This window comes from Nicotiana tomentosiformis, chromosome 5 (genome assembly GCF_000390325.3).
Source record: "Nicotiana tomentosiformis chromosome 5, ASM39032v3, whole genome shotgun sequence".
Classification (NCBI taxonomy): Eukaryota; Viridiplantae; Streptophyta; class Magnoliopsida; order Solanales; family Solanaceae; genus Nicotiana; species Nicotiana tomentosiformis.
Window position 1 is genome coordinate 129,750,210 of NC_090816.1, and position 13,646 is coordinate 129,763,855.

The 13,646-nt window shown below is 31.6% G+C and overlaps 1 protein-coding gene across 2 annotated transcripts; it reads left to right on the forward strand.

The window, feature by feature from the left end:
* The first annotated feature begins 8,200 nt into the window (after positions 1 to 8,200).
* On the forward strand, positions 8,201 to 13,416 carry LOC104114911 (O-fucosyltransferase 39-like). Of its 2 annotated transcripts, none has more exons than XM_009625459.4 (10): positions 8,201 to 8,632; positions 10,186 to 10,248; positions 10,355 to 10,436; positions 10,588 to 10,655; positions 10,757 to 10,845; positions 10,926 to 11,129; positions 11,234 to 11,504; positions 11,767 to 11,994; positions 12,092 to 12,289; positions 12,884 to 13,416. In XM_009625459.4, exons 1-10 carry the CDS (start codon positions 8,534 to 8,536, stop codon positions 13,091 to 13,093), a joined length of 1,512 nt encoding a protein of 503 aa, XP_009623754.1. In that variant the 5' UTR covers positions 8,201 to 8,533; the 3' UTR covers positions 13,094 to 13,416. The 2 variants fall into 2 exon arrangements, with proteins under 2 accessions (XP_009623754.1, XP_018632735.1); XM_018777219.3 differs by having other exon boundaries at positions 8,202 to 8,632; positions 10,585 to 10,655.
* Positions 13,417 to 13,646: the final 230 nt, after the last annotated feature.

Genomic DNA, 13,646 nt, shown 5'->3' on the forward strand with positions numbered 1-13,646 from the left:
TTTACCTTTTTATTTTGGTCCAAAATAAGTATTTATTTACATAATTAAGAAGGAATTAATTTTATTTTTTCTAAATTTCCCTTATTTACATATTCCAATGTGTCAAGGTAACAATTAATTAAGGTTAATTATTTAATGAATATATTTTTTTTTCTCTAGGAATTCGTATTTCTTTAATGGGTATGCCAAAGGTAAAATGGTGTGAACCGGAGGGAGTATAAGTATACGTAAATGATTGCGAGTTAATTTGTGTTGAGATTGTCTTTAATACAAGTGATATGGATTGAGTTGTTTAGTGAAGTTAAGTAGTTAACTCACTTCTTAAGCAAGTGCAAATTTTTAGACTTGAATTGCTTGAAGGTCGTTATTAAAACGAAAAGATTAGTTTTACTTAATGCGAGGATAATTAATATTAATGTATTTTATCAAATAACGAGTTGTGATCCCTTGTAGTTTACGTAAAAGTGGGAATAATTATTAAAGTTATCAACTATCATCACTTATATGAGTTTAATTAATGGAGTTTGTAACTTGTGCATGTTCTCTCATGTAGTAGTACTTATTTACATTTTGGACAAATACTTAATATTCCCCCGGACCACTTTAATTGGTTTTTTGAACTTTTTTTTTTTTTTTTTTGTAATCCACAATATTTGATTTTTTAAAATATCAAGAAGGAATTAACCTTTTTTTTTCCAAAGTTGTCCTAGAAGTAAAGAGTCTAGGAGGGTTTGTTATATTTTCAATAAATAAATTAATGTTAATATTGTCAATTTTATTATTAATTAATGTTAAAAGATGAATTCCTTAATATGTGTGAAAACAGTCAAAAATTTAATTAAAGTAGACCGGAGAAAATAATATTTATTTGTCATTCCGGAGATTCTAATTTCTAGGTCACATGTTTGACTCCTACTCAAGGGTGGAATTAGGGATGTAATTTCAACTCATTTCGTCAGAAAAATGCAATATATACGTACGGTTATAAAAAATTTTTCATAGGAGATGTTGAAATTTTTAGCTTCTTCGCATCTTGTTATTTAATACTAGATGATGTACCTGTGCGATGCACAGGCCCAATTGTTGCTTTTTTTTCTTATTTTCTTCCTTTTAATATTTTTTGGTGTATTGCTAATTACACACTTTATTCGTCTTCAGATAAAGAAAAAAATATAGGTATTTGTATAATAATGTATAGAACCACATTACCTGTATTATTTTTTAAAATCTTTTGCGTTGTGTGTATTTTAATTTTTTTGAAATCGTATTACTATACCAATCCCTTTGTAATACTTGTTGAAGTCTGACACTTTATTTTACAAAGATTATACAATACTTCAAGTGCAATGTAGAGTATTTCTACAAAGGTTCTACATATTTTTATTTTTAAAAAATAATTTTGCACCACCAAACTTAAAATTGATTATAAAAAATTGATTGAAAATTCAATTGAAAAATAAGTCACGATTTATTTTCTCATTGTTTAAATTGAATATATATAGTTTTACTCTCTTAGTATTTTCAATTGTGTTAATGTATTATTTTTTCTTTTTATATTAATAAAAATTTGAATAATAAAACATATTCATTTTATTTCCAAATAGTTGACGAAAAAGATTTTTTTTTTGTTCTTTGAAAAATTAATTGTAATTTTTAATTATTCGGATTTTTTTACCAGAAAATTTGTATGTTATTCTAGTTTAATGACATATCTGAATAATTTATTAAAAATAAATTTATTTTTTCAATCACTCTAAATACTAATCAAAATGACCTTAAATTGAAGCATTGCAGTATTTTTCTAGTTTCATTTGATATGACTGAGATACTCTAGGGTGTAATACAACTTTCTTTACCATAATTATTTGTTGAGCTTTTTAAAAAATTGTTAATTTTATATTTATGTATTTTGAAATTTATATAATGTTGAATTATTTATTGAACACAGAGGAAGTACCCAACTAAATTTAATCATAGACGAAAAAGTATAATCATGCACAATGATGCTTCTTATGATGCCTAATACATAATAAAGAAAACAATTCCCCAAATTAGTTGTCTTAATCTTTTGTTTAGATTATTCTCAAATAATGTTTTATAGAGGGAATCATTATTATACAATTTGAAAAATATTCAATATTCTATAATAAAAAAGGAACTTGACTATATTTTATTCTTAAATATTTTTTTCCTAATTTTATAAAGTATTCAAATTAAAATTTCAATTTAATGAGAACTTGTATAAAATTATATCAATTGATACTAATATAAGAACACCTTAATAAATATTTACATTATTTATTGCCATTTTTTTAATTAAAAAAATGCTCTTTACCTAAAATAGTCAATAAATAAAACAAATGAAATAATATTTCTTAAGGAGACATTAGAATTGTTATATATAAATGTATGTAACCATTGTATGTTTTTAATCAAATAAATGTTGAATTATAAAATTACCCAACAGATAATATTTTTAGTTAAAAGTACTAAATGGAAAAAACAAATTAGACGGTGAAGGTATGAAGTAGTCTCCTTTCAAACAAATTGAAGAGTAATATTAATTAAGTAGTGCATTTAAAGAAGATAGTCCAAGTTGAATGGGAAGTGGGGTCCATTGAAAAATAGTTTGGGCAACGTTACTTTTACATTGTTGAAGAATTAACTCAAATAATCGTCCACCCTATTACTTAAACTAAAAATAGCCGATGAGTATGTAATATATATATAATTTATGTATTACATGTGTAAAATTATGTATAATCTATATATACGACTAGAAAAGATAAACAATTAATATTGGCTATTTTTTCCGTCAATAGAAACCCACAATCAAACTTTTGAGCCTGTTATACAATGTAGTTATATTTTTGGAATGACCATGATGCCCTTGGTCGACCTCCTCTTTTCTCTTCTATATAATAAAAATTTTGAATCCTCTTACCTCGGAAAAAATTAAGGTTGTGTTGTATCTATATTGTCAGTCAAACTTCCCTTTCAATTTACATGATCTTTTTCTATATCTTTAAACATTTTAGAATTATTGTTACCAATTTATCAATACTATACATTCAACTTTAATTTACATATTTGTAAAACAAAAGAAATGTTGTGATATTTATTCTTTCAAACTGACCTTAATTTCCACTATTACTCTTATATTTTAATTTCTTCACCACTACTAATAGTTTGTAATAATACATTCAAACTATTAGTTCTGAACTCCATGTCTAATTAAATCGTATCGATCACGTAAAATAAAACTGAAACAAATACTAATTATCTGTTTTATTATTTCAACTTACATAATTGATATGTGTATATTATTAGGGAAAGGGTCAAATTTGTCTTTACAACGAGAAAATAATCAAGTTTATCTTCCATTATATTATGTCTAAAGATACTCTCGCTATTATATAATTGGATCAAATATACCTTTTTTGTTGTTAAGGTTGTCCAAGGTGGACGGCCAATCCCTCGTATTACTAACATAGGGTTTTTAAATGTAGGGGGTGGGGGGAGGGGGAGGAGAGGGAGCAGATTTTGGACAGGTTAAAATGAGTTGAGTCAAAATGATATGAGTTCAACAATAGCGGATTAATGAGCGGCCCAACTTTGGGCAAGTTGAGAGGTTGAATGGGTTTGGACTTAAATTATCATCCCTACACTCATATTTTGACCACGTGGCATGCCACCTCACTGTCCCAACCCATTTTACCCCTCCCTTTCACTTCTTCTTCCACCACTGATACCTCTTACCCCTTCACCACTAGTGCCGCCATCAACACTACCGTGACCACCACCATTTTCACCATCTCTACCTTTCTCCCTAAAACTTCGCTAAGTGTTCTTTTCTTTTCCTAATATTACATTGGGAAAAGGTCCAAATATACCTCTCTATTTTAGAATATTGTTCACATGTATCCTTTATTATACTATAGGGCACATTCACCTTCACCGTTACCCAACTTTATAAAAATAGTTTTATTTAAAAAATGGGTCATCCCTAATATCTGATGGCTTTCCATTTAATGAAGGGTATTTTTATAAAGTTGGGTAACGTTGAGGGTGGATGTGACCCTATAGTATAACGAAGGGTACATATAAATAATATACCAAAGTAGATGATATATTTGGACCTTTTCCCTATTACATTTCTTACATAAGGTAAACTCGATCCTATTTTTAAAATAGAGGGATAAATTTAATCCTTTCCTAAATTATTTCATCCCTTTTGGGAAAGAGTAAAATTCAATTTATCCATACAAACTCAGGAGGAGAGAAGCAAGTATTAAAAATGACCTCCATGCATGTGCAAGTCTGAACTGAAGGGCCAGAGAGTCATCAAGATGTAAGGAATGTACATTTTTTATTCAATTACATTTAAATAGTACAAAAACGATGAAAAATATATTCTCAATCAATGGAATAATATTTACAGTACTATAAAAAAAAAATACTATATTCTAACTTCGCATAGCTACACGACGCGAACCTATATGTTATAGCGAGGGATCACGAGAAATATTGTATATGTATATGTACATGCATATATATATATATATATATATATGGTAAGCACCTTCCACTTTCAACCAAGAGGTTGTGAGTTCGAGTCACCCTAAGAGCAAGGTGGGGAGTTCTTGGAGGGAATGATGCCGAGGGTCATTTTGGAAACAGCCTCTCTACCCTGGGGTAGGGATAAGGTCTGCGTACACACTACCCTCCCCAGACCCCACTAGTGGGATTATACTGGGTTGTTGTTGTTGTATATGTACATGCATATATATTAATAATAATTAATTTAAAGCACTTATCACCTTGAATACTAAAAACCTTTAGAAAACATTTGTTGAATAAAATACTATACTCCCGTCTCGTAAAAATTTTGGATCCGTCTCTCACTAAAAAAAAAAGTACTATACTAATTTTTTTTTCTTCCTTTCTCTCATTACTTGCTTAAGAAACGATTTAATGCTCTTAATATTGGCGCACAATTTTTTGTTTTTTCCCCCTCCTTTTCTCCCTTTTAGTTGAGGGACCCATTTTAGTGGTTGGCCTAAATTATTGATATTTTGAGGAGCCGCCACTTGGAATGCAAAACTCGTTTAACATTATTCTTTGTCCAATTCCTTTTGGAATTCTTTTTCGTTTTTTTTCTCTTAGTTAAAATGACAAAGTCCATTAAAAATTAGCAAAAAGTTAACATGCCGTACGAAGAAAATTATAAATTAAATATAGATGATAAGGTGAATGTCTATTAACAATTTGCTAAAGATTCTTCATCTTTTCATCTTCCTGTCATTCAATCATATAATTCACCCTTTATTTAATCACATGATCCTTAAACAAAAGGGTAAAAACAAATAAATTATTAGCTAAAAGAAGAATCAAAATGTCGTATGTAGACGTTGGGCTTGTCTTATTTTCCGTATCATTGTGCAAGTTTTGTATTTTTTTTCGTTATTTTATTTTAACAAGAGCTTTAATTAAATAAGAATTGGTAAAATCCTTTATAGATGACTAAATTTATATATGCGGCAACATAATTTTTTTTGCACTGTTAGGCAATTCAAAAATTATTTATAGGCAACCCTTCATAAAAGTTGATCTATAATCTTTATTTCATGAAATTGTTTCCTAGACATTATAAAGTTCCAAAAATAAAAAGAGTATCGTATAATTGAAATGAATGAGGTATGACATTAGGGCTTGATATTTTATATCGTAAAATTAGTTTTTATTTTTTTCTTTTGCATGAAAAAAGAATATATCATTCACGTACCTTGTTAACTTGTTTCATGTTTAGGTACTTGTTGATCAAATTGGAAGGTCATTGGGTATTTACTTAATATTTTTAACCTTTTAAGTTTGGATAATAATATTTCCTTCACCTTTTGAATGAGATAAAGTATTCCTCTAACTTCAAAACCAATGAAAAAAACTTATTCGCTCACAATGTTACTCTAAAAGAAGCATTACTCACAAATTGATGTATTATGTATTTAAACATATTTAAGTGAAAGAGGAATTTATAAATGTCACATATTTTGTGTCGATTTCTATAGCTAGGTGCATTGAGTTGTATTGTAAAGCAATTTTGTAAAGCCATTAATTCTTTTTTCCCCACCACAAAGCCATTATATCTGCACACATATTAGTGTGGGTGATATTTTGGTTAAAACCAATAATTAGCTTGTAGTTATTTCCATTAAGGATTCCATTTAATGTATTTTAATATTTCTTTTAAGTTACTAATTTTTAAATTAATTATTTTTATATATTTAATAGACTGAACCTAAAAGTTACCTCCGGCCAACTCTGAAAGGGATTTCCAGTTTTATTTTGACCACTCTGTATATCAACAATTACAACCTATATAGGAGAGTTGAAGGTCATTTTCTGTTTATTTTTTCTTCTTAAATTTTGTATGTTGCTTTGAGATCAAGATACAAATTATTAATAGGTGAAGCTAACGCCAATCTTTAAATTCAAAGATTAAAAATATAAGGTGAAATTTACTCATTTTTTTGGCTTGTTTCCTCTCCAAAGCAAAACAATATTCCCTTTAGCTCTCGAGGCTTTACTTAGATGTAACAATTCAACAACATAATGTGTGAGTTAAGCGCACGTTACAGAGTATGAATTATAATGCAACTAAAAATTTAATAATATTTAAATAAATAAAAATCTATTATTTATTATTTTTGAACCGTATATCACTAACCAACTAAAATTTATTAAATAAAATATACTACTCAATTTAAAGAAGAAAATGGCTCCAAAAATAGCAGGAGCAAGAAAAATCAAAAGAAAGGTCCAACTGACAAGAGTTGTGAAGTAGTAAGTACCCCCTTATTGTTAATTAGAGGTTTAGAATCGAGTTTTGGGTATGAAATTTTTCAATATGAGATTTTTGGGTGCGACTCCAAATTTAATCAGATCTCAACATGCGTTCCAAATATCTAAAAAGGACAGTTCAGTGCACTAACATTCTGTTTGGATCATTGCTACCCATAATTTTATAATGTATCGTATTGTATTGTATTGTATTATATTGTATCGTTTTAATGATACAACGTTTGAATACATTGTATTGTTTGTTATTGTTAAATAATATCTTTGCTGTTTGGTTTGACTGTATCGTATTGTATTGTAACTGATAAGTTTACAAAAATACCGCTAGTTGTTTTAAGTATTAAAAATTATTCTCTAGATTAAACAGTACTCGCTAAAAATAACTAACAGATGAGAAAGATATGTTTCGAGAAAAGTTCTTTCATTTTGTAAACTATGAACAAGATGAAGAGCGAAAGGCAGCCTACTACTTCATGATTAACATCATATACTTAACACAGATTACTTAATAGGAGTACTAAACCAATAAATCCAACAATGTATGCACAAGATAGAGCCATAACATAAAGATAGATATTTTTTCTTAAAATGGTATCCAACGGACAAGAATATTTGCGTGCCAATTGCGAAGGTTTGCTATAAGCCAGTTTGACATATTGTTGAGCATAAAAAAATAAATAAATAAAACGCAACTTCCTCTAAAAATTAGAAAACTGTAGCAAAGCAAAGTGTCGGTGGCTCAGCACCTAATTGCCAATTTTCCATTGCCAGCATTATTAGTAGTCACATTAAAAGCACAAACATTTTACTAATAAAGTATTAAAGTAGTGTCTACCTGTGACATTCACGATAAAGCTAATCAAGAAAAAGACTCATACCCCACCTCATTTCTTGCCACGTACATAGCGGTGCTCTCCACCTTTTTATTACTTTCTTTGTTTTCTCCAGATGATATGAAATGAATCTATCCGTTGTTTCCTGTATTGGGTTTGGGTCTCTGCATTTTTGACAAAGACACCCCACCCCCAGCATTTACTCCTCACAATCAAGAATTATTAATACTATTATAGCAGTAAATTAAAATCACTTCAGTGGCAGCTGTAAGCTGCTGTATGCTTCTTTGGTCTTATTATATTTCCTTTCCTTTATTTTGATTAAGGCATCTTTGGGGGTAAAGTTATTATAGCATTTTACAAAAATATAAAGTAATTAATAAAGTTATTATCATGTTGGCGCATATAATAAATTCTTGTGCTCCGATACTATTTGAACCTTTGAGCATCAAGGAGGTCACTGGTTCGGTTGGGTACATTACATTTTTATGATTCTACCTTTTTCAAATTCGCCCATGAGCTTAATACACCAGATTGTTTTATTTTTTCCCAATACTTTGTTATATGTGCTGTTGTTAGATTGATATAATATATGGAGATTGGTGTCCCCATGTGAGATGCTTTTACTGAGGCTCATAATCATAATGGCCCCTCTTTACTCCTCTTCCTACTGATTCTTTTATTTCTCCTCCTCTTTCTCTCTTTCTTGAAAAAAGACTTCTTTTTTCCTTGTATTCCTTTCTTCTAAGTTCTTTTGAGCATTTTAAGCCACCCCCTTTTCTTTATTTTGCTTTATAATTCATCAGGGGTTGAGCCAAATTAGTCACAACAGAAGGAGAAACATGAGAATGAGAGGAGGTGCTGTAGCTGGTGTTTTTATGCTTCTTTTGCCTATTTTCTGTGCTAATCTTTTGAGCCATGCTTCCCCCACCATTCTCAAGGTAATTTTCTTTTGTGTTTTTAATCTTTTCTTTGGATTTTGTATCTCTTTTTTATGAATTACCCACATAGTTATTTAGCTTTGTTTTTCCTTTAATGTACTTTTTTTCTTGTTGGTCTTTTGGGATTTGACTACAAATGGTAGATGGAGAAAGAGGGTGAAGGAAAAAACAGTAAAAATATAATCTTGAAGTGAAAGTGGTTGTAGTTAAAGGTATAAATTCTGATAAAAAAGCAGTAAAAATGTAATCTTGAAATGAAGTGGTTGTAGAAAAAGGTAGGGAAAAATCTGATTGAAAAAAGCAGTAAAAATGTAATCTTGAAGTGAAAGTGGTTGTAAAATAAGGTATGTGAAATTCTGATGAAAAGTGTCATTTAAAGTTTAAATCAATTAAAGAGGGAGGTAGGGGGTAGGGTTTTAAAAGATTTAGATCTTTGAGTTAGGCATACAGTTTATAATGTAGGTTTAAAGGAGTGGACTTTTCTACCTGAGGAAGAAAGGATGAAATCTTGAATTTTTGGTGGATATGGCAAGTGGGGAAATTTTCTGAATATGGAAATTGGGGTTTTGTTTACTAGCAGTGTGGAAAGAAAGTTGAATTTTTGTTAGGTGGATTTTGCTGATTTAGTAGTATCTTTTGTTATCAAAATCCTTCACAAGGTGAAGCAGTAACTGGCAAAAAAACTATTGTTTTGGTATAATTTCTAAATCTAGCAGTTTTTGACTAATTTGTGTTTAAGGAGGTGTTTGGTGAGTCATTGAGTTGGATCTGTTGACTTGGACTTGTTAAGTGTCATTTGTTTAATGGTTTGTTTCAGTATAAGCCTATCTTCATGCCACTTGCATGGTTTACAGGAATGTGAAGTTTGGATCTATTGACTGTACAGTCTGTATAGAAGAATTCTTTAGTCAATGAAAAGATCTGATTTTTGGGATAAAATTTATTTGTTTGGTAGATCAACACGGTAGAAGATGTTGCTATTTCCCAAAACTATAATAATATTAATAAAATTCTGTTTGGTGCAAGATGATTATACATCTCTTTCAAAGAGAAGAAAGCATAATTTTCTGGGAAATACATCGCGTAGAGATGCATATCTAAGCCCAAAGAAAAGGAAACAGTCATTCCTTTTTCCAGCGGTCAGATGAACCGACCAATTAACGAACTATTTCAATCCATGGTTTTGGCTTCAAATCTAAAGTTAGTAGTACTGAAAATAAAAATCTTGATTTAATGCTATACCATGGTTTTTAAAGTTGCTTCCTTGAGTGAGGTCTTAAATTTATGCACCACATAAAAGGATTGAAAAGGGGTAACTAACTTGAGTCTGCAAACTTTTCTGAATAAAACTTTTATGAAGGAAGTTGGACTAATCAACGTATTTAGATTCTTTTGGTTCTGATTCCTAAATTTCTTTGTGGTCTCTTTGACAAACTTTAGGAATCTGGTAAATTTGTGTCCATATAAAATATTTTGTGTGCTTTGAGTCGCTATGTAATTTGACTTAAACTCTTTAGAAAAATTTGATTGTATAGGCTTATTTGCATGTGCAGGATTTGAATGCTCCAAAATTCAGGCACTCACGTCTTGCGAAGAGTGCTTTACAACGCCAAACTGTGCGTAAGACCTTATTGATCACATTTCACTTGTTCCTCTTAAATTAACTTCTGTTCTCCTGTCAATGAGTTTTTGTGTCTTGCTTGGTTTCTTCTTTGTCTTTAGTCCAATGAAGAACAGTCAGAGCTTTGGACTCCTTTGGCGCACCAAGGATGGAAACCTTGTACTGAATCTGATGCTGCCTCCAGTGAGTATCTATGGATCACGTCTTTTATTACTTCTGAATTTTACATCTAGTTTCATGGCTCGGTGTTCAGCAATCTCTCAGTTGAGCATCAACTTAATCTTGCTATCTAATTTTCTAATGTCTAATTACTGTTCCTTGCACTCTGCAGCAGTACCTGAAAAGTCTGAGGGGTACGTTCAAGTGTTCCTTGATGGAGGACTAAATCAACAGAGAATGGGGGTGTGTATCGCATTTCCTTTGTTGATAGTTCCTTTAATGATTAACTCCATCTATTATAAGATTTGACCCTTCATTACTGACATCTATATTTCTTGGAAAAGATTTGTGATGCAGTTGTTGTTGCCAAAATTCTGAACGCCACACTTGTGATCCCTCAGTTGGAAGTAAATCCTGTTTGGCAAGATTCAAGGTATTTTTAGTATATTGCTAATATTGGTTTAGTTTCAACTTTTAAGTATATATACAAACTTATCTTCCTCTTTCCTATAGCTCATTCATGGATATCTTTGATGTGGATCACTTCATCAATGTATTGAAAGACGACGTATCTATAGTCAAAGAGTTGCCTGATGAATTCTCTTGGAGCACACGAGAATATTATGGCACAGCTATTCGACCTACAAGAATCAAGACTGCTCCAGTTCATGCTTCAGCAAATTGGTATTTAGAGAATGTTTCACCTGTCCTGCAGAGGTTAGTTACATGATCGATTTCTGTTGAAGGTTTTGGTCTAGTTGTATGGTAGTCATGTGACCTATATTAATTCTTAGTATATTAATATTTTATAAATGGATCAGTTACGGAATTGCTGCCATAGCGCCATTTTCTCATCGACTGACGTTCGACAACATGCCCAAATACCTCCAACATCTACGATGTAAAGTCAACTTTCAAGCATTGGCCTTTGTTCCTCACATCAGACATCTCGGGGATGCCCTTATCAATCGCCTCAGGAATCCTCCTAGTGAAGGCAACATGGTTAGTAACAACTACCTCAGAGAGGTTACCGATCTTAAGCCCAAACAAGGAGCAGGCAAGTTCGCTGTTCTCCACCTTCGCTTCGACAAGGTAAAGCGCCTTCCTTTGTACTGTTATCTGAATTCTAGTAGGATATTGCACTGTCTAGCTATGCTGCAATATCTCCCGATTTAATGTCAATACTTCCACTTTCCTGGAAAGAAATGCCTGTTAATGGTAATATATACTCTACTTATTTATTGATGAATTTTTTTTTCTCGGTACTCTCTTTTTCTGTATTTTGTATTTGGGCAATTTTATCTCCACTTAGAATGTGATATTTTAAAAAGCTTTTGACTTGTAATCTCTCCAGGATATGGCTGCTCATTCAGCCTGTGATTTTGGTGGTGGCAAGGCTGAAAATCTGGCTCTAGCTAAATACCGGCAAGTAATTTGGGGAGGAAGGGTCATCAACTCTCAGTTTACTGATGAAGAGTTGAGGAGTCAAGGACGGTGCCCATTGACCCCAGAAGAAGTTGGATTGCTGCTGGCAGCTTTGGGATTCGACAATAGCACTCGCCTATATCTTGCCTCCCATAAGGTGAACACTGAAAGCCTTTCTTTAAGGTGCTAAATACTTGAAGTAAAGCCTATATCTTTGTGTTCTGAAGCTTTTTTTTTGTTCATGTCTTTTCTAGGTTTATGGCGGGGAACGCCGTATTTCGGCTTTGAGAAATTTGTTTCCCCTGATGGAAGATAAAAAGAGCCTTGCATCTTCCGAGGAAAGAGCTCTTATCAAAGGAAAGGCTTCCTTATTAGCTGCAGTTGATTATTATGTCGGCATGCACAGTGATATATTTGTTTCTGCCTCCCCTGGAAATATGCACAACGCAATGGTAAGCACTTTAAACAATTCATCTTCTAGTTTCAGTTTAGCTGCTGTACTGCACTTCAGGAATCTATTCCATAAGATGTAAGGGATAGCTGCATATACCGTGCCACTGGATTTTAACAGAAGCAGGTTCTTCTTTGGTTAACAACTTCTTTTTTTAAAGCTCTCGATTACCTTTAATTTAGTGTTCCAAATATTAACATGTTTGAAAAGAAATAGCTGCTGATGAACAATCAATTTGGTAAACCAAAAATTACTACTCCGTGTTACATTTGATATCATTCTCTCTTCTTTTTTGTCTATTCCTTTTTTGGAAACTCTTAACTTTAAACTTCTCATTTTACCGTTACTATTCTATTCCTATAATCATAGAAATGTTGTGGCACGCCTAAAACCAAAATCTCTAAGGATACATTTGGTATGTGCAAAAGTCCCTTTTTTCCCCTTACACCTCGTGTCCAGTCAAACACGGCATATATGTTGTATACTCTCCCAATCGAACCCAAATTTTGTTTCTATTCACAAAACTTTATGTTTTCTTTATATATTTTTGAATCCCATGTGGTCCACAGCTAATGAATACACATTGAAATGACAGGTGGGACATAGAACATACAACAATATGAAGATAATAAGGCCAAACATGGCATTATTAGGCCAGCTATTCCTGAATAAGACACTGAATTGGCCTGAGTTTCAAGAATCAGTAGTTGAAGGCCACAAGAACAGACAAGGGCAAATTAGACTTCGCAAAGCAAAGCAATCCCTTTATACATATCCTGCTCCTGATTGCATGTGCCAAGCTTGAAAGTTACTACTGAGATTTTAATGGTTTTGAGATTACCATATAGATCTGTATTGTTTGGACCTCAAATTATTGTTTATTATGCCTATATAATGTAGTTAAATAAGTTGCCACCCCTTTGTTTACTTATAGGAGTATTTATGTGTTACCACGTGAGTTTTACTGTAGGGGTGGAATATGTGTACAATATATGTATTACTCCTATGAAGAGTGCATATACAGATAGTAGTATTCTAGTCTAAAGATATTTTACTAATGTATGCCAGTTCTGTAGACTATTTAAAAGGGTGTTTCATTTTGGTATGTAGAGGTTGGTAATTATCAAATGCAGCCAGTGTATTGTATTTTCCTTGATTGATTTAATGTCCCGCAGTTCTGTTTCCATTTTGAGGGCCACTGCAATTGTTTCTTTTGAGAGTAACTGCAATAAGAGGTTTTATTTTTCCAAAATATCCGGTAAAGTTACTTTGACTGCATGTGACAATGAGGTCATTCCAGTATTGAAATAGCCTCTTGCACAATAGACTCTTGAGGTTTGGCTTTTTTCGGATCCCGA